Here is a 22,571-nt window from a genome sequence, read left to right on the forward strand (position 1 = left end):
CGTGAGTCCATGCAGCTGTCCTATATAAAAGACAGATTTTACATGTGGGAGCCAATTACAAATCTATAGGTAAGAAGGTGAACGAGTGCTGTGTTATCGATATATTCCACAATATTTCATCTTAATATTTAGTTAATATTTAATCTTAACTTATTTTAATTTAAAACAAACCAAACAACAATGACAACAACAACAACGACAATGACAACATCAACAACAGCAACACTCTCTGAAATGCTATGCAGTGCGGGCCCCTGCTCAGTCTGGACTCTCTGAAATGCTATGCAGTGCAGGCCCCTGCTCAGTCTGGACTCTCTGAAATGCTATGCAGTGCAGGCCCCTGCTCAGTCTGGACTACTGTGACTGGACGCATGGAGTGTACAAATGAACTGTGTACACTGTTTTTCACAGTGGACACTCTGCAGTCTTTTCTGTTCTTTCCATGCTAATAATGGAAATGGCAGTCCACTGACAAAGGGAAGGTGATTCTTTGTAATGTACTCCCGCCTAAAATGTTCAATTTTTATATATTTTAGAGTTTTTTTCTTTTTTTCCTTTTTCTTTTTTGCATTTTTCATTTGCAGACGCTGACCCACTCTGTTATTCTGCATTCCTCACAGACCACGTAACAGCACCAGTGGAACTTGCAGTTGCAGCGTTCGCTGCGTGTCTGCTGTAAGATGTTATGACCTCGCCCACAGCATAGACTCTCACAGTTGTCCATGTCTGGACTGGTCTTGTTACAGATCCGCCCTTGTGTTCCAGCCGAGTCTGATCCTGGGTCCCTCTCACAGAAATCAGGAGACTTCTCAAAGTAAACCAGATCGTTGAGGTTGGCCCGCCGTCTATGCGTGGGGTGAGCATGCTCCACTTGGCCTGTGTTTCTGTTGTGGGCTTTGATGAGTGTGGCCAAATTAAAGCGTTCCTTGAGCAGAGATCCCACCATTCGAAACTCTGGAGTAACCTGCCAGCAGGTCTTCAGCTGGCAGCTTCCCGAAGTTCCGTGGCATTTGCATTTCCGCCTCATGTGGTCGACCACAACCTGCACACACAGGGAAAGAGGGATTTTTGATTAACATCCTCCTGCCGCACTCATAAGTGCTCAATGCAATTTAACTTGGAAAACGGCAAAGTATTTCATTGTGTAATGTGCTGTTTTACAAAAGCAAAGTTATCCGCATTGCTGAGGATGTCCCTCCCTTGAACTAAGACCTCCCATTCTCTCAACAATGCACTCATCTGTCAGCCTGAGTTATAAACTTTTAGATCCAATTACGGACAGGAAAAGGGCCCACCCTGGGCACTGACAGATGCTCCAGCAGCCACCCCTATCAACACCACACGCACAAACACCCACCTCCAGCACTCCCACATTTTACAGTCTGCAAGCCCTCCAATAAGCTGCCCAGGGACAAATCAAGATTTGAACATCTCAGGAGATAAGTCAAGTTTTGTCTGTCAAAACTCGAGGATTAAGTTTCAATGTACGCACGGTGAGAGCTAAACAAGATGAAACTGCACTATTTCATGCCAGTCAACCATAACCTGACCGCTTTTTTCTTCCTTCTTCTGTGATGTCGTGAAAAGAATATCTGAACTTTTTTTTGTACTGAATAAAGCAAGTTAAAACCTCTGAATTATTTTGAGGACTGTTCCTAAGAGTAACTAAGAATCAGGAAAGCATTCCTTTTAACAAATTCATCATTCAGAAGTTATAGCCTGAAAGTGTGAAATGCATGTTTTGCATGGGGACCAATTACTTTAAATGTTGGATAAAAAAAAAGATATTGCACATTTGCAGAAGCAAAGACTAACATTTATCAAAGAAAAGAAACCAGCATCCAAAATCAGATCAGTTTTATAAAGTGTTGCTTTTGCACAAGAGAATTATAGAGAATAAGTTCAATATCTCTTCTCCCTATTCTCACCGTCCTGTTCTCCATGTTTGACTCCCTCTGGATCCCACGTGGGAACTGAACTGGAAGCTCAATTCTACTGTACATTTTTCCATTCAGAACAAATCAGTTCAGGAAAGAAGAACGTTCCAAGAGGAAATGCTGCAGTCAGTTCCCAACCCAGGGGCCAGAGGCAATATGGCTGCAGACAAATAAGGGATATTCAAATCCTGGGCTTTGAAAGGTGAGGACCAGACAGACATATAAAGATTTGACCTCCAGCAGTTAGGAAGTGGACCTGTCCACTCCTGTAAATGGCGGTCCAGTTCGACAGTAATCATGGGATCAGATAGAAGATTGCAAGGCCTGATTGATCTGTTTCCTCTTTGGCTGACTCCAGCAGCGCCTAGGGCCACAAAGGCCAGGAGCACAACTGCAACCGGGAGGACGAGAAATCAAAGCAGAGCGCTTCTGGAAGGATCCACTCAGGAGGACTGATAGTGAGGGTGAAATATTGGACCTGTTCAGAGGTGGAACTGGGTTTATAAAAATCCCAGCAAGCCTGAGGGGATTATCAGCCCAAGGACTAAGAGCAGTGTGCAGGAACTGTTCATTCCCTATAAAGATTACCCATGTGCTGCCTGTTGCCACAAGTTCATCTCAAAATTAGGCCATATTAATACATCATTCCATTCTATAGGATTAGGTCTGCTGAAAATATTTCATTAGACTATTTTATACTTAATATCAATGTCAGGTATATGCCGCAACATGAAATCAGGAAAAGCTGCGAGAAACAGACCACTGTTTAAAAAGAAAACTTCCAAGATGGAGCCAACCTTTGTGTTTTATTTTCCTTGAATCAAATGAGATTTTCTGTAAATATCTGTGCATATATATATATTTTTTTATTATTTTTAAAAGAAGACTGGCAAAGGAGAGGGAGAGTGCTTTGCAGGGCACAGCACATGCCAGGCAAACAGTCACAGTGACTTTGTAAAAGAAATTGTAGCTGTTTCAGAGTCTCTAGGACTAGCTGCAAAAAACACGGTATCAGTATAAGTGCACACATGTTTTAAACACGCAGAGTGGAGGTCCAGCATATTCACTGTTAAGACGTGCTAGAGAGGCACATCTGGCTTATTTTAATTGGCAGGGAGTGAGACAGACCCCGTATACACAGGCTCCACACTGAGATCAAATAGGATATATTGGTAACACATTTGGACCACAGGCAATATAGAGTAAAAAAAAGCTACTCAATGTATGTTCTCCCCTTGAAAAATAAACAACAACAACAACAACAACAACAACAACAGCAGCAAACTGTTTCTGTGCATTTTTCATGGCTTTTCTTCATTCAAGAAACTTCCTGTTCTTGTGTTATTTATTTGTTAGTTATTTATTAACTTTATTAAGATGAAATGTAATAATATCAATGGCTACATTCATGTTCAGAAAAACACTGAGTGTCATGATAGTCTTTATCCTACTTACAGATGAGTATAAAAGATATTTCTAATTTGCCCAAAGACAGAAAAAATAATCTCCATGCTAATATGTCAGCTGCAAAAGTCCAATAATCTCCAAATGAGAATGTATTCTAAATAACTAGACAAACCGTATGACATTCAGTCAGTTTTGATAATGGTCCCTAAGGTGCCGTGTTAACAGGAATGTTTGAGAACATGCTCCACCATCAGTTCTCAGAGGGTGGTGCTTTCACCTGTTCTTCCTCTGATGATGAAGCTCCTTCATAAAAACCTCAGTGTCCACATAAGGGTCTATATCAAACCCTTCCTCTTCCTCTCATAAAAAAAATCCCAGATTGGGCTGTAGTAGCGTGGGGTTTTAATATTTTTACTCAGAGACAGTTGCTTTACTACTCTGGATCTCTCTGGGCCCTGCTCTGGTCTGGCATTTTTCTAAAGCCCCGAGTCTTTTTAGCCAGCAGCAATCCCAAGGCATCAATCCAATGAAAATATGCAAAAAAGAATTTACAAGCCCTCCAAGCCTACTACTCCGAAAGGTGACACTCAAATCAATCACAGAGAAACAATACAAAGGTATCCACCCCCCCCCCTTTTTTTTTTATAAATGTAAAAGTTTCCGTGTTTCAGTAATGCCACCTCTCCCTGAGACAGATTTCTCCCTAAAGTTGAATTTAGGGAAGGAAGGGCGAATTTCTTTCTACTTTCCGCCGTGTTTGATGTCGAAAATCTTTTGCTGGGTTAAACATCTGTTTCCAAACAGCCAGCAGTCACTAATTAGAGCTTTGAACAAGACTCAACGTCGTGAGAGGCAGAGGGTGGGCATGAGATGACATGTAAAGCCCACTAAAACCGCCACATTCCTGCACAAAAGACTGGTTTTTCATTACGATGGGAGGTGTTATTCCAGACCTCACCTGTAACTGTTTTGTATTTGAATTGGGGGTCTTTTTGCTCTGTTTGAAGTCATCAGGCTTCAGAGCTTCCTCCCTTAGAAAGCACCCCTATGGCACACAACTGATCCCACGTACACCTTCCCCGTGTCGGTTCTGAACCCCCCCCCCCCCCTCCCCGGTCTCATGGAATGAGCTATGATCACTGAAGACCTTCAGAACAGCTGTGATACAATGTCAGACTCATCAGTCCTGTGTAAAAGTAAAGCGCCTTGTGTCAAAAGGCATTTTCCTGTTGTCTTAATGAATCAAAATGAGACTCCAAAGACAGGCACGCATGTAGATTATACTGCCTCAAAGAAATTAATTACTGGATTGAATACCCCCTGGCTCACTAAACTGTCTTATTAAAGATACAGGGACTGGCATGTGTTTTTACTTTGTTTCTAATACTTTATATTTTTGTATGGCTGCCAGCAGTTTGAGGGTTTTCAGTAGCTGGTGTGTTTTTCTGACAATCAGCTCTGAATGCCAACAATGTTTCCAAGCAGACACTGGTACTCGGTGTTCCTTAACAATGCGTCCTCTCTCCTCACGCCCAGTCTGACAATCTGATCAAATGCCACACCCCATAATCCTGCTTTTATACAACCATCTGTAACTTCCAACATCCTTAGGAGTATTCCAAAACAAATAGCATCCATGAATTATGATACTCATAAAATGGACTGAGGAGAACAGATGCTGTAATTCAATCTTATTATAAGATATGTATACCTATAATTAATCTACTGCTCTTCAGGGCTTGGGAGTCAAAGTCACCAGTGCTGTAGATCAAAAAGCAGTCTAGCTATATGTGTGTTTGTCTTGTTAGCCTTTTTCACTGGTGCAAGCGAATGACTTCATGCCTCATTGTGTCTTCAGTAGCACCGGACACAGTGTTGCCTAGAACACACTGTTATCAGAGCCACTTCAGATGAAAAGCAGGGTCATTATCTGGAACTTTCTCTCTGTGTTGGCTCGGTAACTCCGAATTTGTGTTTTGTCTGAATAATCAAGGAAACTCGAAATAAACTGATGAAATGATACAAGGACAAATTACACAGGAGGAAGTGGCAAACAATGAGCAGTTTAGTTGTCATAGTTTTGAATGGACCAATCAGAGTTGGGTAATCAGAGCTTATCGCTGTATTTTACATATCAGCAGTTTGTATCCTGATAAAATATGACATATCAAACATGTGGATGTATGGGGACCTCCACCCACTAAGAAACTAAAAGCAAAGGCAAAATTTAATTTAATCTCAATTTAAATGAGATGTATTATTAACATACAATGAACAGTCTCTTCCAGTTTTAGCTTGACTCAATACTCAGTTAAATTTCTCTGTAATTTCTGCACAAATTGCTCAAGGCCAATGTGGGTGCTTTTTTTTTTTTTCTTTTACTGCTGTTCACAGTTTCTCTCACTGCAGTATTGACAGGTATAAAGTGTTTATTCCTCTCACTGCAGTACTGACAGGTATAAAGTGTTTATTCCTCTCACTGCAGTACTGACAGGTATAAAGTATTTATTTCTCTCACTGCAGTACTGACAGGTATAAAGTGTTTATTCCTCTCACTGCAGTACTGACAGGTATAAAGTGATTATTCCTCTCACTGCAGTACTGACAGGTATAAAGTGTTTATTCCTCTCACTGCAGTACTGACAGGTATAAAGTGATTATTCCTCTCACTGCAGTACTGACAGGTATAGTGTTTATTTCTCTCACTGCAGTATTGACAGGTATAAAGTGTTTATTTCTCTCACTGCAGTACTGACAGGTATAAAGTGTTTATTTCTCTCACTGCAGTACTGACAGGTATAAAGTGTTTATTTCTCTCACTGCAGTACTGACAGGTATAAAGTGTTTATTTCTCTCACTGCAGTATTGACAGGTATAAAGTGTTTATTTCTCTCACTGCAGTACTGACAGGTATAAAGTGTTTATTTCTCTCACTGCGGTACTGACAGGTATAAAGTGTTTATTCCTCTAACTGCAGTACTGACAGGTATAAAGTGTTTATTTCTCTCACTGCAGTACTGACAGGTATAAAGTGTTTATTTCTCTCACTGCAGTACTGACAGGTATGGTGTTTATTTCTCTCACTGCAGTACTGACAGGTATAAAGTGTTTATTCCTCTCACTGCAGTACTGACAGGTATAAAGTGTTTATTTCTCTCACTGCAGTACTGACAGGTATAGTGTTTATTTCTCTCACTGCAGTACTGACAGGTATAAAGTGTTTATTCCTCTCACTGCAGTACTGACAGGTATAAAGTGTTTATTTCTCTCACTGCAGTACTGACAGGTATAGTGTTTATTCCTCTCACTGCAGTACTGACAGGTATAAAGTGTTTATTCCTCTCACTGCAGTACTGACAGGTATAAAGTGTTTATTCCTCTGTCAACGTGGAGGAGTGCCTCTGAAAGACGATGAGGTCTAATATTACTCAGTTACTTCACCAGCTCAAAATATTTACCCTATAGTCCTGGAAGCCCTCAGATCTGCCTAATATCAGTCAGTCAGGTCACCAGCACAGTGACAATGACCTCTCAGTTTCACAGTAATGCTGACAATGTGGCCTAATAGTCAAAATACCATAAAAAAGCCTCCTTAGAGCGGTAGCTGTTTTAGTGGTAGAGACTTTTAAAAATCCTTTATCTGATGAGAACATGAATGTAAGAGACAAATGTTTTTTATGTGAAGAGTCTTGCACAGCAGGTGACTGTTGCTGGCAGGTGGTTCAGAAGACTGAAGACTGAAGACTGAAGACAGAAGACTGAAGACTGAAGACAGAAGACAGAAGACAGAAGACTGAAGACTGAAGACTGAAGCCCTAACAGGGAACTTGGGAAGTTCCTTGGAACTCAGGAGTGAAAGTATTTAAGCAGGGATAAGTGGAGAGTGCATGTATTTGCCTGAGCAGGCAGCAGGTATGGCTCAAAGGTGACGATGAGGCCCTCTGCTTTGAAACTTGAGAATGATACAAATATAGAGACTGTGAGAGTGGTACAAGAAAAATATTAAAGGCTGCTATAAGCCCTGGAAAATATCACTCAAAATAAAGGTCACTCAGAACGCAATTACAGCAGTACAAGTATTCAGAGTTTAGAGGTGAATTTGTAGAACATATGCAGACTGAAGTGACATATATAGGGGAGGCTTGACCAACACAGTCCCCGCTGTGCACACTTATAGCTGCTCACAAGGAAAGAGGAGGTCGTGACTGAAACGCGGCTGATTGGGCTCTGAGCAGTAAGAGTAAACCATCATCATTCCACTTATTATCAAAGGAACACAACACTTTGCTGTTTCACCCAGGTTCCAAGTCACGCTGTCAAAGCACAGCGCTCATGACTACTGCACCCCAACACGGCTGCCTCTCACCTGCCGGCCGACTTTATGATTGCTGCCTCTCACCTGCCGGCCGACTTTATGATTGCTGCCTCTCACCTGCCGGCCGACTTTATGATTGTGGAGCTTCTCACCTGCCGGCCGACTTTATGATTGCTGCCTCTCACCTGGCGGCCGACTTTATGATTGCTGCCTCTCACCCACCGGCCGACTTTATGATTGCTGCCTCTCACCTGCCGGCCGACTTTATGATTGCTGCCTCTCACCTGGCGGCCGACTTTATTGTTGCTGCCTCTCACCTGCCGGCCGACTTTATGATTGTGGAGCTTCTCACCTGCCGGCCGACTTTATTGTTGCTGCCTCTCACCTGGCGGCTGACTTTATGATTGTGGAGCTTCTCACCTGCCGGCCGACTTTATTGTTGTGGAGCCTCATCCTGGCGTGAATATCCCGGTAAGTCTCTCGGGAATCCAGGAAATCCCGGGAGAACTTCTCTCCGAATTCCACGTTGGGGCTGCAGCCGCCCCATTCCCAGGAGTCCTGCGGTCCCAAAGCATCAGCGGGAAAGTGCTCCATCACCCCGTGGACCATGCCCTTGCCACGGTTGATGGCCTCAAGCTGCAGGCGGTTCAGTTTGGCCCTGAAAGCCTCTTCATCCCCACGGCGCTTCTCATCACAGCCACATGCTTTCAGCTTCCCCATGGAGCAGGCGTTGGACACTGCATGCACCACACCTGCTGCCGCAATGGCGTAAGCAAACGCGCTTTCCCTGAAACCTGCAAGCAGACAAGTGTCAGTCAAGCCAAGCTGCCTGATACTCTCTGATACTGTTCGCCAATTTAACCTGCCACCTCCTCTCTCTGAGCTCTGTGTTGATGGCTATCTGTAAGAGAAGAGTAGATATCACATGGACCCTGATGTTTTCAGGAGATCAGCAGCAGTACCAGTATGTTCCCCATCACCACAATAGAACACAGAAATCAAGAGGACAATAGAAATCAGTGGAAAACAATATGTTCCCCATCACCACAATAGAACACAGACATCAAGAGGACAATAGAAATCAGTGGAAAACAAACTGCAACCTCGTGTGGCGGGGACCGCCTTGATCCCTGCCGTGTGTCAGTAAGCATAATCCCGTCTAATTCTTTCTAATGTTTGGCCAGCTAGTAGTCATGGTTCTTTTATTTAGTCTCTTTATAAAACTTTGAAACATGTTTACAGTTAACCTGGCTACTGTTGGAAAGGATGTGTCTTGCTCTGATAATGTAATAAAGTAAAGTAATGTCTTGTTAACTCCAGTTGTCTGCACCTTAGTTCCAACCATACTGAGAATTTTATAGTTGTTTACGTTTAGCACATAGTGAGATTCTTAACACAGAAATTCTTTAAACAATGACTCAAACATGGAAGAGGCAGTTTATTGTCTTTGATTCTACTCCCGTTGTCTTATAAAAATGGAGTAAAAAAAATACCAGAATAAAAGGGAGTTTTTCACCACAGGTGTCTGCATACTCTACAGCACTGTTCAGCACTATTGGCCCCCAACTGTAATAAACCGAGGTCTCATAAAGGCAGCCTCCCAAGCATCACTTTCAAGGACAGATGGAGAATTAAAGACAGCCATGCTCACAGAACATAAAAGAGCCCACTTAAGAATAAACAGTTTACAGTTCCTCATGACTGCTACAATCAAAGGACATTATTTTTAACAAGGAAAGGGCTCTCTAAGAAAACACACATGCACACGCACGCAGACACACATGCACACAGCAAAAAAACAAATTTTGTCATTTGAATAAAAAACAGTTGATCAAGCTTGTGACTTTGAATTGTTTGCAAATCCTGATGGTTATTGTTTGAACTGTCACAGTAGGACATATTTTCATTCATTCATCCAAGAGAACTTTCTGTAGGAGTTTTAGAAAGTGTTAAGTTTGAGCAAGTCCTAAACTGGCCATGAACCCTTGTCGGCCGCGGAGAAAGCATGCTGCATACAGTTTGGGACTTGCCCTATTAGACTTATGAATGCTGCCTCACTTCACTACTGTCTCCTGCTTTGTCCAGTTTAACTAATGTAAATGACTAATGATCCTTTCACACTTAAATCAGGTGTGGACCAGCCACTGTTTGGAATTTGCTGTATTTAGAAAAAAAAAAAACTCCGTTATCCATTTCTCAAGGCAAAGTGGCCCCTGGGTTTGGAACAAAGATCAGAAATAGTTGAACAACATTCAACTGATCATTTCAAAACACATAAGTACCCAAACATCCATGTGCTAATTTGTATCTACACACACGCACACACACACACAGAAAGTGTTAAAGACATACACACAGACACAGACACACATACACATACATACACACACACACACACACTTACACACCTCATGGCTTTTTTGTGCTATCCTCCCATGATTCCATGGGGGGGGGGGGGGGGGGGGGGCAAACAACATGGCACTTAGGTGCAGCTAAAGGAGACATGGACATGAAAATGCTGTTTTAGACTTTCCTTCCAAGCCAACGAGAGACCTGGAACAAATCAATCTAAGAAATAATTTAAAGTGAGAGGCCCGCCTGGCTGAGCTGATGGCAGAGGAAGTGGGAAAAGGAATTAAAGATTGAAGGAAACTGTCACTTTGGGTTACAGAAACCAACTAAACAGGTTTATGCTTTTGCCACTGAGAGATGGGAAAGTGCTGAAAGCAAATTCACAGCATTTGCGAAAGTCTGTGCAGGAAGAGAGGAGGCCACTTCATTAGTCTCTGTGTCCTCACTGCATTCTCTCAAACACTCTCTAACTGATACCTCTACTGAAAAGGATAGCTTTCAGACTATTCACAAGTTAGCACCAAAATAAAATAAAGAAGCTAAACTAACAGCAGAAAACAAACAACTAACAGTAAAAAATTAACAGCAATTTTCAGTCAAATATAGACATGTGGTGTTTTAAATCAGCTTTGACTTTTACCATCAGTGGGAAATGTCACTACAGCACCTCTGAATCTGCTCTGTGCAGTTTGATGTTTGTGTCATTTCAATTGTTTTCACGTTATGTATTTTCTATGACTTTCTATAGACAACATCTCTAACATTCTTTAGTAATTCTAGCTCTCCTGAACCCAAACGATACATTCTGCAGCAAAGATGACGACTGTTAAATGATGAAGATCACCAGGAAAGAGAGCATTTCTTTCCAGCATAAGTACTTTTGCTTACCTCTGCTGAAAACCACACTGTCGTAGGGAATCTTATTACGGGTCTCCAGACTAGAGCAGTTCCACCTGTGACCGCGAAACTGATGCTGGCACTCATGGATGGCGATCTGGATCCCTTGAATGGCAGAGGCTGTGACGTCCGGGTAACGCATGCACACCTCCAGCTGCCGCCGACTCAGTCCAGGCAGGGTCAGACACACCGTATTGGCATTGAGAATGGGGTCAAAGGGTATTTTCAGACCCAGTATCTCATTTGGCTCTATCCTGAAAGGCAGTAATGAGCTGATTAAAACGCTTGGCCAACACTGGAGAATATGTGATAAAGAGAATGGTTTGGACATTACAGCAGTTTGTCAGTTTTAAACTATACCACACTGTTATGTTTAGGGAACTGTACATGCATAAGTCAGTGAGAAAGTCTTTATCAGTGGATCATCAGGTCGCATTTGCTGATCTTGTTACACATCTGGCTAACACAGCAGATCTGAGAACTACAGAGTTTTGAAAAACAACACTCCCCCCCGCCCCCCCACACACATACACACCATTATTTACAGGCATGACTGACCAGGATAGGAAATAGCAACTTGTATAAAAACCAATAAATAAAATAAAATGTTAACAATTATGGAATGCATCAAATCTACAGAAATGGAGACGGGGTGGTGGGGGGGGGGGGGGGGGGGGGGGCATTTAGAGTTTATGAAAAAGTTAGAATTGCTCTAATTCCTTACCTCACCTGAGTGTCACAACCTAATTGTTGTGACGCTCAGAAATGATAGGACAGAACAGAAAATTGAAACAATTTAAGGAATCACGTTAAAAATCTTAACATTACACATACGATCTTTTTAACAACATGGTCAAGTAGCAACGAAGAGACACGTATGAGATGGTGAACATCAGACATACAAACGCAGTAATTGTCCCTATTTAGACAGAGGAAACAAAATATTTCTTCAGAAAAACATAAACTACATCATAATCCAAATGTGTAAATTAAAAAGCTGTTTCTCAAGCTCAGGTATGTTGAAAATTTTCACGTGGAACAGCAATAAAATGACCAGGTTAAAGACGCGATGACAACACGAATGTATGTCAGATACTCTCTTCCGTGCATCTCCAGCTGTATTTGCACTCGTGCGTCAAGTTTGTGGCAATGTTTTCATAATAGGAAAGTAGTACACCGAAAAGGCGGGCAGATTACAAAAAATCATAGTTTTTAAATGTGCTTGACAGTCAGAAATTATTAACATTAAATGGTCCACAGGTCAGCTTACCTTTGAACGAGGACAGACACGACCATCAAAGAACACAGTCGAAGAAATAAGAAATCCATTGTATAGATTGTTTTTCACCAAAGTGAACCTGAAAAAAGTTACCTGTCCTTCTTTTGAACTGACAGAATGTCAATAAACACGCTTCTCCAATAGGAGAAGTTTCCCCGGTTTGCGGACAGTTTGACAGGTAAGGTCCAGCACGAGTTCAGATTTGTTTGCAGATCTGATAAAAATGAAGTGGGAGCTACGAGTTCGTGAAACTGCATTCATGAGACGTGAAGTTTCAGTCAGGTACAAAGATTCCTTTCTCCTTTTGTTTTTAGAAGTTTTGGGAACTGTTTGAATTGATGTGAATGAATGAACTCTTGAATCGTTCAGTGTTACGTCTCACTTCAGAATTGATAAGGAATCGTCATCCGACAAGCTATTCCGTACATCACTACTTAGAGAACGCGCTATCTGGACTCCCCTTCACTTGTGATGTTTGGTTTAACCTGAAAGCTTTCTAAACTACACCACTTAGCTCTCTGCCAGCCCACTTCTACGTCACACGACAGTAAACTTGCGACAGAGAAGGACAAGTGCCCTGCTGAAACAAACTGAGATTCTCAAGAAAATCTGGAAGAAGTTTTTCCAAGTCTTCTACTATCTCCTCAAACACCTGCGGCGCCAGCGATTGTAAGAATAGCATTTAAAAGTGACAAGCATGTCAACTGCCAGTCTTTCAGATAAGTCATTGCTAACGAACGTCAGATTTAAGCAAAAGAAACGCTTCGCGCGCCTGTAATTTGCATTTTGTTAAAAGTACCAGTAAAACATATTACCTACCTTCAAGTCACTGTATATACGTGTTTCCCACGAAGGATTTGCAGTAATTTTGAAAGAGAAATATTGTCAAACATTTAGAAACTTGCATATCATAATAATCACAAAAGTGCATAAAAAGTTTCAGACCATTTGCTTTATCAAAAGAAAAAGAATAATACTTTCCCTTTTTTCCTTTGTGTCATAAAATCTACTTCTTCTGCTTCCCTTGTTTGCTTGGCTATATCACTCAAGCTGGATTTGTGTCCTGGAGAGTCAGTCAGAAAGTAGGAACCTGAACTTCCTCAAATAGGAAGTATGGTTAATACGCATTCACTTACAAAAGACCTGAGAACCAGCGACCAATGTGTTGAGAGCTACCCACAAATCTTTTGATACTGAAATCCTCGACATGAAAATAAAGTAAACCATTACATTTAATGTCACTGTTATGGATAATAGTCAGTCAAAGCAAACCCACCAAACAAGTCTGTTGTAAGGTTGAAAACTTTGCACATGAATGAGGGTAGAGAACGTTTGATAAGCACACTTGATTGGATAATAATTACTATGTGCAAAGCACAGTTCTGCTTTTATTACTAACCAATCAAAAAATGACACTACGTTTATTTGCTTGCAAACTGTTACTAGCCTTCAAAAAACAAAACCACTCCTCCCATCTGGGGTGTGACATTGCCAGAAATCTGCGGTCGGGACTCTAACACAGGCTGATGTTAATCTTTTCTCAAGCTTCTCCAGAGAATCCCTTTCAGTTAGCCTATATGAAGTTACCCTCAAAGTGTTTAAGGAATAATTGTGTGTTTCTTTGTAGTACTTCCCAAAGTGTTAGTTTTATAAAGTGAACTTAGCGAAATTGCACAGCCTACAAAACTAAGTTGTAAGTAGAGTCTCTACCTGTAGTAGAGCAATAATTTCAAGTATTTAAGCCCTGTGATGTCACTGGGGATTCAGGAGAGGGGACTACATTAGTCCCCTGTTTGGGTCCTGAGGGTGTGGTTATTTGACAGGAATTCCCCAGGATATTTTGTTAAACATATAGTTCCTTAGATCATTTTGTCGTTGGTGTTAAATGTCCTTGTCTTGTCATTATCCATGTGTATACTGATCCAAAAGACATTCAAATTTGTTATGATCTCTCAGTTCCTCCTGTGGTCAGTTTCCTGAAAACGATAAATACAAAGGTGTGAAGAGATACTAGCAGCTATGGATTTTTGAACACACAAAGGTACACTGGGTATTTTGTTTGTTTGTTTGCTTGTTTGTTTCGGTCAAATTTGAAGGCCCATTTCGACGACAATGGCAGTCGTAATTTGTGTAAAGATGTCCAGCTGCCCCGCATCTCACACATGTCCGTTTACCATTTGACATCTTTACATTTACTGTACAATCGACCTAGAAGGGTGGGACAAAAGGTGCATAATCAATTAAGCTTTGGTTTCTTTCTGTTTTTTGGAGCAAATTAAAACACTACACTAATTAAATTACATATTTCTGATTTGTCATAAGTGACACTCTTCATTGCACAGAGAGTATCATCAATTCTTTGCACTGTATTAAAAGAAAGCAGAACCAGTAGAGCTTTCCTTTCTTTCTTTGTTTCCTCTGTTTCAGGCTGGGATGTTCCTCTTACAGGTAGGAATGTGCTGCAAAACTGTGTGAAACTCAGAGTGGAGGACGAGAGAGAGATACGACTCACACAAGAGCAAGAAAAAGGTCGCGTCTAACCCCAACCCTGACCCTGAGTCTGCCCTTTTCCTCTGAGGGCTTTACAGCAGGGAGAGGTACGAAGGCAAAGAGAGAACCAACAGAAACTTTGCTTTCTGAGAAAGAAGAAAACATGTTTATGGAATCCAATCATCACTCCTGATTCTGAACAACTCCTGATTCATCAGTGCTTTGTTGTTCTGATGTCTTTCCTAATTCTTGGGACAGAAGATGTCAGGGTTGTAATCAGTTAAGCTGCCAATGATGATAATGAGGTTTCCGTTTTGTTTTGTTTTTTTTCTGTGAAAAGTAAAATGCACCTTGCATGTCAAAGTGTATATATGGGCTCTGAGATTAGGCAGCGTCTTTATGAGAGACTGACAAACCATTTCAAAATGAGGTGGACCGTGGCATCAGTAGGCTGTAGTTTATATCTGTGTTAATGAGCAGTATATAGCAGGTCGGAAATAAAGACAGCATACCTGACCTTTCCCACCAAACACACCGTGCGTCTGGGTTCTCAGGGCCCATAACCATCTTCACCTAATTTCAGGGCTTTACAACAGTTCCAGCAAAAACAGCATGCAAAAATATTGCCACATGACAAAACTGACTCTTAGGTTTAGTGAAAGGGACTGAGGTACATGTCCTCTCCTCGGTGTCTGCATGGGTTTCCTCCGGGAGCTCCGGTTTCCTGCCACAATCCAAAGAGATGTAAATTAGACAAATTGGAGACACTTAATTGCCCTCTGTGTGTCTGCCTGTGATGGACTGACAACCTGTCCAGGGTGTTTCCCTGCCTTTCGCCCAATGAACACTGAGATCAGCACCCTGCAACCCTAATTAGGATAAGCGGCTTTGGAAACGAATGAATGAATTTTGATCCATGCACTACATCCGACTGACAACATTTGTAAGGTGGAAAGTGTCAGTATTAGACACTGAAAGATACTTGTGCAGTTGCATGAGTATGAAGCATTGAAATAAAGTAAGTTGAGCAATAGGACAAACAGTTCAAGAACCAAAGTGCATTTAGAGGCTCCCCCTGCTGGACAGTGTGGCAGCAGGAGAACACATCTGACCCCAGGGATGCTTGTGGTTTTAACAAAGCTTTGAGTTTGTCATCAGTTCCTTTGAGTGAATATCCAGGGAATCCTTCCGTTAGGTACTTTCTGCCTGCCTACCAGCTGCCTCTTGCTCTGCCCAGTCTTTTGAAAGAAATCAGAGCATTGGTTGTTTTCTTTTCCACTTGGATTACTCTGGGGTATCACTAATTGGGCAGAATTACTCTGTTTGCTTGCTTTTCTTACTGTGTGAAAATATTTGGATCTAGCTGTCATGACACTGGAAGTATGCAAGGCATTACAGTGTATGTGATTAAGACCTTTGGTGTATGGCAGAAATGCGCACAATGAGGGTAAACTTCTTATATCATGTAGGTTTACACACACACACACACACACATTTATAAGCATTTGTGCATGCACCCACACAAATCCACGCACGCATGCAGTCACACACCAAACACCCCCACATGCTCACACAGTAGTCCCTCACAAGAACACAGTTCAAGCACAGACACACACACACACCAGCAGATACACACATGCACACTATGTTAATCCAGTTCTAACAACTCATTTTGCAATTTCTCCTTCCTATTGGTTACTACTCAGTCTTACATCTGATAATTGCTAAGTTCTCGTCTGTTTGAATTGGATCTCTCAGTGTTCTGTGAGAGCTAGCTGCTTGGAGATTCCCTCTTATAATGAGAAATAGATCAGGAAAAGATTAGCCCCTGCCAAACATTTCAAAATATGCTGTTAGGGATCGGACTCAAACATAATTAACATTTTTAATGCTTGATCAAAACGTCTGTAAATGTATGGTTTTACTGCTTGATCAAAACGAATGTAAACCTATGGTTTTAGGCTCGTTCCTCGAGACAGCGTCAAGGCCAAAAAGATTACCAAGGGGGTAACTGAATTAATCGCTTTGGATGACCGGCCCATGTGGTAGCGAATACAGAAGTGCGTTCAAATTCAGCAAATTGAGGCGAACAGGCTTTTAAATTTGACCGTTTTTGAGGCCAGCATACTCCGAAGACATTAAACCTCAAGGCTACTTATAACAACCAAGGTATGATTTCAAAATTGAAACACCTAACGCTTTTACTTTATGTGATGTATGCGAGTTAGCATAAACTAACGACCACAGAGAGCAATACAGTCGCTTAACTAACGTTAAGGATTGATAAGGATAGCATACAAAAAAGAGGCTTTCAGAAATAGTATCAGCGTAACTGACAGTTAGACAACTTAACCACTTGAATTATTGTAAGATTAAATAAACACTTATGTATTTTCTGGTATAACTCCCGCAGTATGCCTTACCCTCTCAACACTACATCAGACACGTGCTACCAGAGCTTTACAAGAAGGTTTACTTTGTTATTTTGTAAAATAAAAAAGTAATGAAAAAAAAGGAACAGCATGGGCGCAGGCAATTTTTTTCTTAATGCATTTGCTACTCAGTTGTCAGGCATATACATTGCATTGGTTTTAATAACCTTAGTTTTAGGCTACTGTTTGATTAAAGCGTCTGTAAACTTATGGTTTTACTGCTTGATCAAAACGTACGTTAACTGATGATTTTCCGGCGGGTGTAGGGCTAATCACTGGCAGGGGGTCTAGCTGCCCATTTTCCCCGGAAGTACGGAAGTCCGGACTGTAGTACACATGCGCAGTTGATTTTGTGTACCGCCCGATTTCCCTCGAAGTATGAAAATCCGGAAGTCCGGTCTGCATTACCCATGCGTAGTATAAGAACCAAACGAAGTGTAGTGTTTTCATTGAGAGACGAACTGTGTCCGAAATGGCATACTACATACTACTCGCATACTAATTGTGACGTAAAAGTAGTAAGTAGTATGCAGTATGTGACAAATAAAAATTTTGCAGTACACTACAGTTACCCGGATGATGTACTACTCTGGCGAAAATTTCTAGTATACATCCCGAGCTCACTTCGCTGACTACTGCATCCCATGATGCAATGCGGTAACCTTTAACTTTCCGAAAATTTTCAAAAAACATGGCGGACAGCGACAATGGCAATGTAGTGTAGTGCACTACACGAAACGTCTCATAATTGTACCATACTGCATACTAGCGTGGGGAGTAGTGTGCAGTACGCAGTGTATACTAGGCTAGTATGTAGTATGCAGTACGCTAGTATGCCATTTCGGACACAGCCGAAGTGTTAGCCTATGCGTTTGACAATGTTGTTGAAGTACTGTTTTTTTTTTTTGCAAAGATTCTCCGTTGGCTAAGCATAGCCTTCACTATTTGATTACACTGGTTATGCACTTTACCATTAATCTGTAATAAAACTGTTTATCAACAAGAACGCATAGTTTAGTTGTGGTTTGAAAACCACAAGCTCAAGTAGTGTTGTTAATCTTTACATAGGATTTGCTCTCGACACTTTTAGGTTTACAAGATAATTATGATTGATAACCTTTATTTTTGCTGAGCCATCATATTTCCATATATTGTAAACAATATTTTAGTAATAGTAAAGTAGAATACAGCAGTTGTAGTAATAGTAAATGGTTCATATAAATTTAGTTTTCTATTTGTGATAACATTACAGTGACTAAACACTGAAAGTGACTAAAGTTTCTTTCATTTTTTAAAATTGAAATAGAACAGCATAATATACATAAAATGACAGATAAAAAATAAAACAAAATATACAAAGTGGATATGAACACAGAACACGACAGAGATAGGATGGATATGGCTTTAACAGATCAACAGGTACAGAAAAGAAAGAACACAAATGGAGAGATGCACATATTTAAAATTAGGAGGAATAAATAAGCCATCCTCCCTAACACAGTCAGCCATAAAAAAACAACCCTTCCTATGTAACGCAGTTAATCTCCCTTTGTCAATAAAGTATCTATCTATCTATCTATCTATCTATCTATCTATCTATCTATCTATCTATCTATCTATCTATTTCTCTTTGTTCAGCAAAAATTTAGCATGCAATACCTTGATAGAATGCAAAACTGATGTCTGCGTCTTGATAGGGTCATTTAATTAGCAACAATGACAACATCTCTGCTGAGACAAGAATTAATAACTTATTAATTGTGGCAAACTTTTCTTGGTATGCATGCATGTGGCGGACCAGACTTCCATATTTTCGTACTTCTGGGAAACTTGGGCAGCTATGAAAATTAGGCAGTAACAGGGAGTTCTGTGAGTTCTGGAGACAGGCCTGACACTGAGAGACAGGGAAGTGTATGTGTGTCAAAACGCAAAGATCATAACTCCATAAATACAGGTATGCTCAGAGTTCACTATTAAACTGGCCTTTTTGCATGCAGGAGAAAAAGCCGTGGAGCATAAAGACCTCTAACAAAGACAAGCCTCTTTGTAGTGACCCTAGGGCATGCAGCCTCCCTTTTCATATAGCTCCATCTAGTGTTTTGTAAGCTGAACAGCAGGTTGCACAGCTGGTATGGACCTGAGAGACTTCATAACGTCAACCACATATCATAAACACTGTGCTCCAGATAGCTGCTTCCAGACAACCCAACACACATTTGATTTATGACAGAGCCTCCATTTACATTTGGGAATTCCAGTGTTGAGTGCACACAAACAGCACTGTTTACTGACACTGTTTACTGACACTGAACTTGGAGTATTTCTGGAGTCTTTGTTTTATGGCCGTTACAAAAGAGGGCACTCCAGTGAGAGCTGAAAAACATCCCTACACCCATTTGTTCTGTAGACCAGCCGGACAGATCAGTAGAATCAATCAGAACAGGAGAACTTAATGAGTGCAAAGAGCACTACAGTATATGTTTCTCCACAAAATGAACCAGTGCCAGTGATTGTACTGTTTACTATAAGAGCGCCATGAAACTAGAGGCCTTATTTGACCCTAAAAGCAACTGCTGAACTTACAGTCCCTGTGGCATGTCTCATAAATGTCTCTGTGTCATCCAAACCTGCCGTGTATGGAGAGAATGGGGAGCTGACATGGTGCAGGTTGTAATTGGAATGATTACCTACAGGTAAAATCTAATGGTAGGTTTGGGCTTTTCTTCACAGGGTGAAATGTATGAAACCCAGGTACGAAACTCTGTTTAGACAAACAGCAGCCGTCACAGCAGATGGAACAAGGTGGAATTACTTTAGCGCCCCCCCCCATCCATATTTGCGTTGCTGTCATAAGTTAAATGAATTTAAATTTTCGAAATCTTTAAATGTATGTCAATACCAAAACATGTTTCATTTTAAAAGCTATGCTTTATCAGTGCACTGAACTGAATACATCTGTAATACACAAGTGTAAACGTACGTGAATCTATGTACAGTTATAAAGTTAAACCAGGTCTGTAGTACTTTTACAAACCTAGATAAGAGTTGATCTCTAAGTCTGTTTTTTTTTTTTTTTTGAAGAATTCTCATTGTCCCTTTCTGTTTAGCAGGCTTCACATGAAGGCCCTGACTGATATGAGATCAGTGTGTAGCTCACGACATGTATCCAGTTAACAATGACAGGTTCTCATTACTGCTCTCTGTGGGTTTTACAATCAGCAGGCAAACACACAGCCACTCTTCAGTTCCAGCCCAGTCCTCAGGCATTGGGCGGAAAAGTACTCCTCTCCATTCACATGAAAAGCACTGCTCCCCTAAATCTATCCACTGTCTGTGCAGCTTTCTTGGCTTTGCCCACAGTGAACTGTGGCAGCCTCCCTGCATGCTGCTTCTAGCGCTTTCTGTCTGTAAGCTCTACCTCTGCCTTCTACATTGTTGGCTCGGCCGACCGAATTCCTGGAAAAATATGAACTTGTGCCGACTTGCAGGGCTCAAACTAATACAGAGAGAGTCTTTTCCAGCAGTATAAATAACTCAAAACAACACCCTGTTCCTCCTGAGTGGCACACGGATGTACTTGTGGCAGAAGTTTAAAAAATACATTATTTTCCTGATTTGCAAGTCAAAGTAAGACCATTTCTTAAGCTTAGCCAGTCTACTGTCAGAATGACAGCATTGACCAAGGAATAGGAAAATGACAGTAGTTTAATTAAGTATTCTTTTTAAAAATCCCAATTACTGTAACATTGGTTAGTCTTTACATTTGGTTGAACTACTGCTGAACACACAACCTCCTCGTGAACACACGGCCTCCTCCTGTTCAATATCTTAAAGACACTCCTGTATCTGAAAGACTATTTTATGCCTTAAGTAATATCATGTATGTTCATTATTATCCTAAACATTAAAGCCAATATCTTAAAAGTGCACATAAAGCAAAACCAAAACTAGACAGCAGACAGTATGAGTATAAAACAATTGACTTTTATTTGGACTTCTACAGTAAGTATAGAAACTCACATTGTCAGTGTAGCCCCAGTTTTCTACATACATAACTGAGATACATAAGGAATGAAACTGACAGTATGTCCTTACCATTAGTTCACTGATCTCTTTAGTCTTCCCTTCCCAGAGCCAAAAAAAGGACCTCAAAATCTTTCAAAAATCAAATGAAAAGTCAAAAAGTGACAACGGCAAAGTGAATTGTCAGACAGGAGTGAACTCAAATATAAAAATACACAGTGTGGCATTTTATTATAGTTTTCTGTGAAAACATTTGTTTGTCTTGAAGTACCATTAAATAAACCTGACAGTTCAAACATCTCACCACATGTTTGCTTGACTGGCACTGATTTGGCTGGATCTGATAGATCACATATAGTGCACACAAACGGATAAAAGGCACTTGAACAACAACCACAGGACATGCTCGTGAACAAGAAAAATCTTTCTGGAAACAGCTTCAGTTTCACCACACATCTCAATGAAATAAAGGAATTTTACACATGTTGTGACAATCCGCCTCCCGCGATTCCAGTAAAGAATGTTACTGATTAAGGTTTTAATTTGAAATTGACCTGCTTCCTTTTGGTGCAGAATGTCAGAGGGGAAAACGTGACAATCTGTCAGCTGACTCACAGAGAAAGAGAGAAGATGAGTGCTCTAAAATGAGGGCTAATATTAATGCACTTTGGAGCCAATGCCATAGCAACTATCATGTTCACAAAGCCCCAAGCAAGAAACCAGCTAGTCATAAAATGCAATGAAGTGGAAATAAATTCTGACAAACGTCATTCTGTAATCACGCCTTCCCATGCAGTTCCCATGCAGTTTAATCACGCCTTCCCATGCAGTTCCCATGCACTTTAATCACGCCCTCCCATGCAGTTCTAACCAGTTTGCTGCTTGTCCAGTAGGTCTGTGAAAGTTAGGCATCACCAACACTAACTTAGCAAAGCAGCTTGAAAAAGTCATTGAAAATCAAATGGTATCTTTATGTACGGGTCTTATTTCAGTGTAATACAAGCAGAAATCGAACTTTATTTCTAACTAACAAACAGGCAAGCTGTACTTCTGTTCTCCTCATGTCCCAATCCTACAGCCTGTGGAAGATAACATGTGTCTGAAAATAGCTGCTCTCCTCGAAAGCCATGGAAAAGACTGGCCTACTTACACACACACACACACACACACACACACACACACACACATACACACAATGACTGAAAGCCCCATATATTAAATTACCAAAGACAAAAAAGGACAAAATGTGTGAAAATAAGTAATCTGAGGAAATGTCTCTGTTTGTTGCTTGACATGACCTTTCTCCAGTACAATTATATGATTCACTGAAAAAAAAGTAAGAGGAAAAAAAAAAGAAAATGAAATGTATACACACATTCTACAAAACTCCTCTATTCAAAGTGCTTTTGACAAGAAAGACATGTTCCTCATCACTCTGA

The 22,571-nt window shown here is 40.9% G+C and overlaps 1 protein-coding gene across 1 annotated transcript; it reads right to left on the bottom strand.

Annotated features, from left to right (window-relative positions):
- Positions 1–574: 574 nt before the first annotated feature.
- Positions 575–12,237, bottom strand: wnt10a (wingless-type MMTV integration site family, member 10a). Its single transcript, XM_030786308.1, has 4 exons — positions 12,179–12,237; positions 10,900–11,162; positions 8,080–8,453; positions 575–1,042 (listed from the first exon to the last, which is right to left on the bottom strand). The coding sequence occupies exons 1-4, from the start codon at positions 12,235–12,237 to the stop codon at positions 575–577; spliced, it is 1,164 nt and encodes a 387-aa protein (XP_030642168.1).
- Positions 12,238–22,571: the final 10,334 nt, after the last annotated feature.

Source organism: Chanos chanos, chromosome 10 (genome assembly GCF_902362185.1).
Source record: "Chanos chanos chromosome 10, fChaCha1.1, whole genome shotgun sequence".
NCBI classification, from domain to species: domain Eukaryota; kingdom Metazoa; phylum Chordata; class Actinopteri; order Gonorynchiformes; family Chanidae; genus Chanos; species Chanos chanos.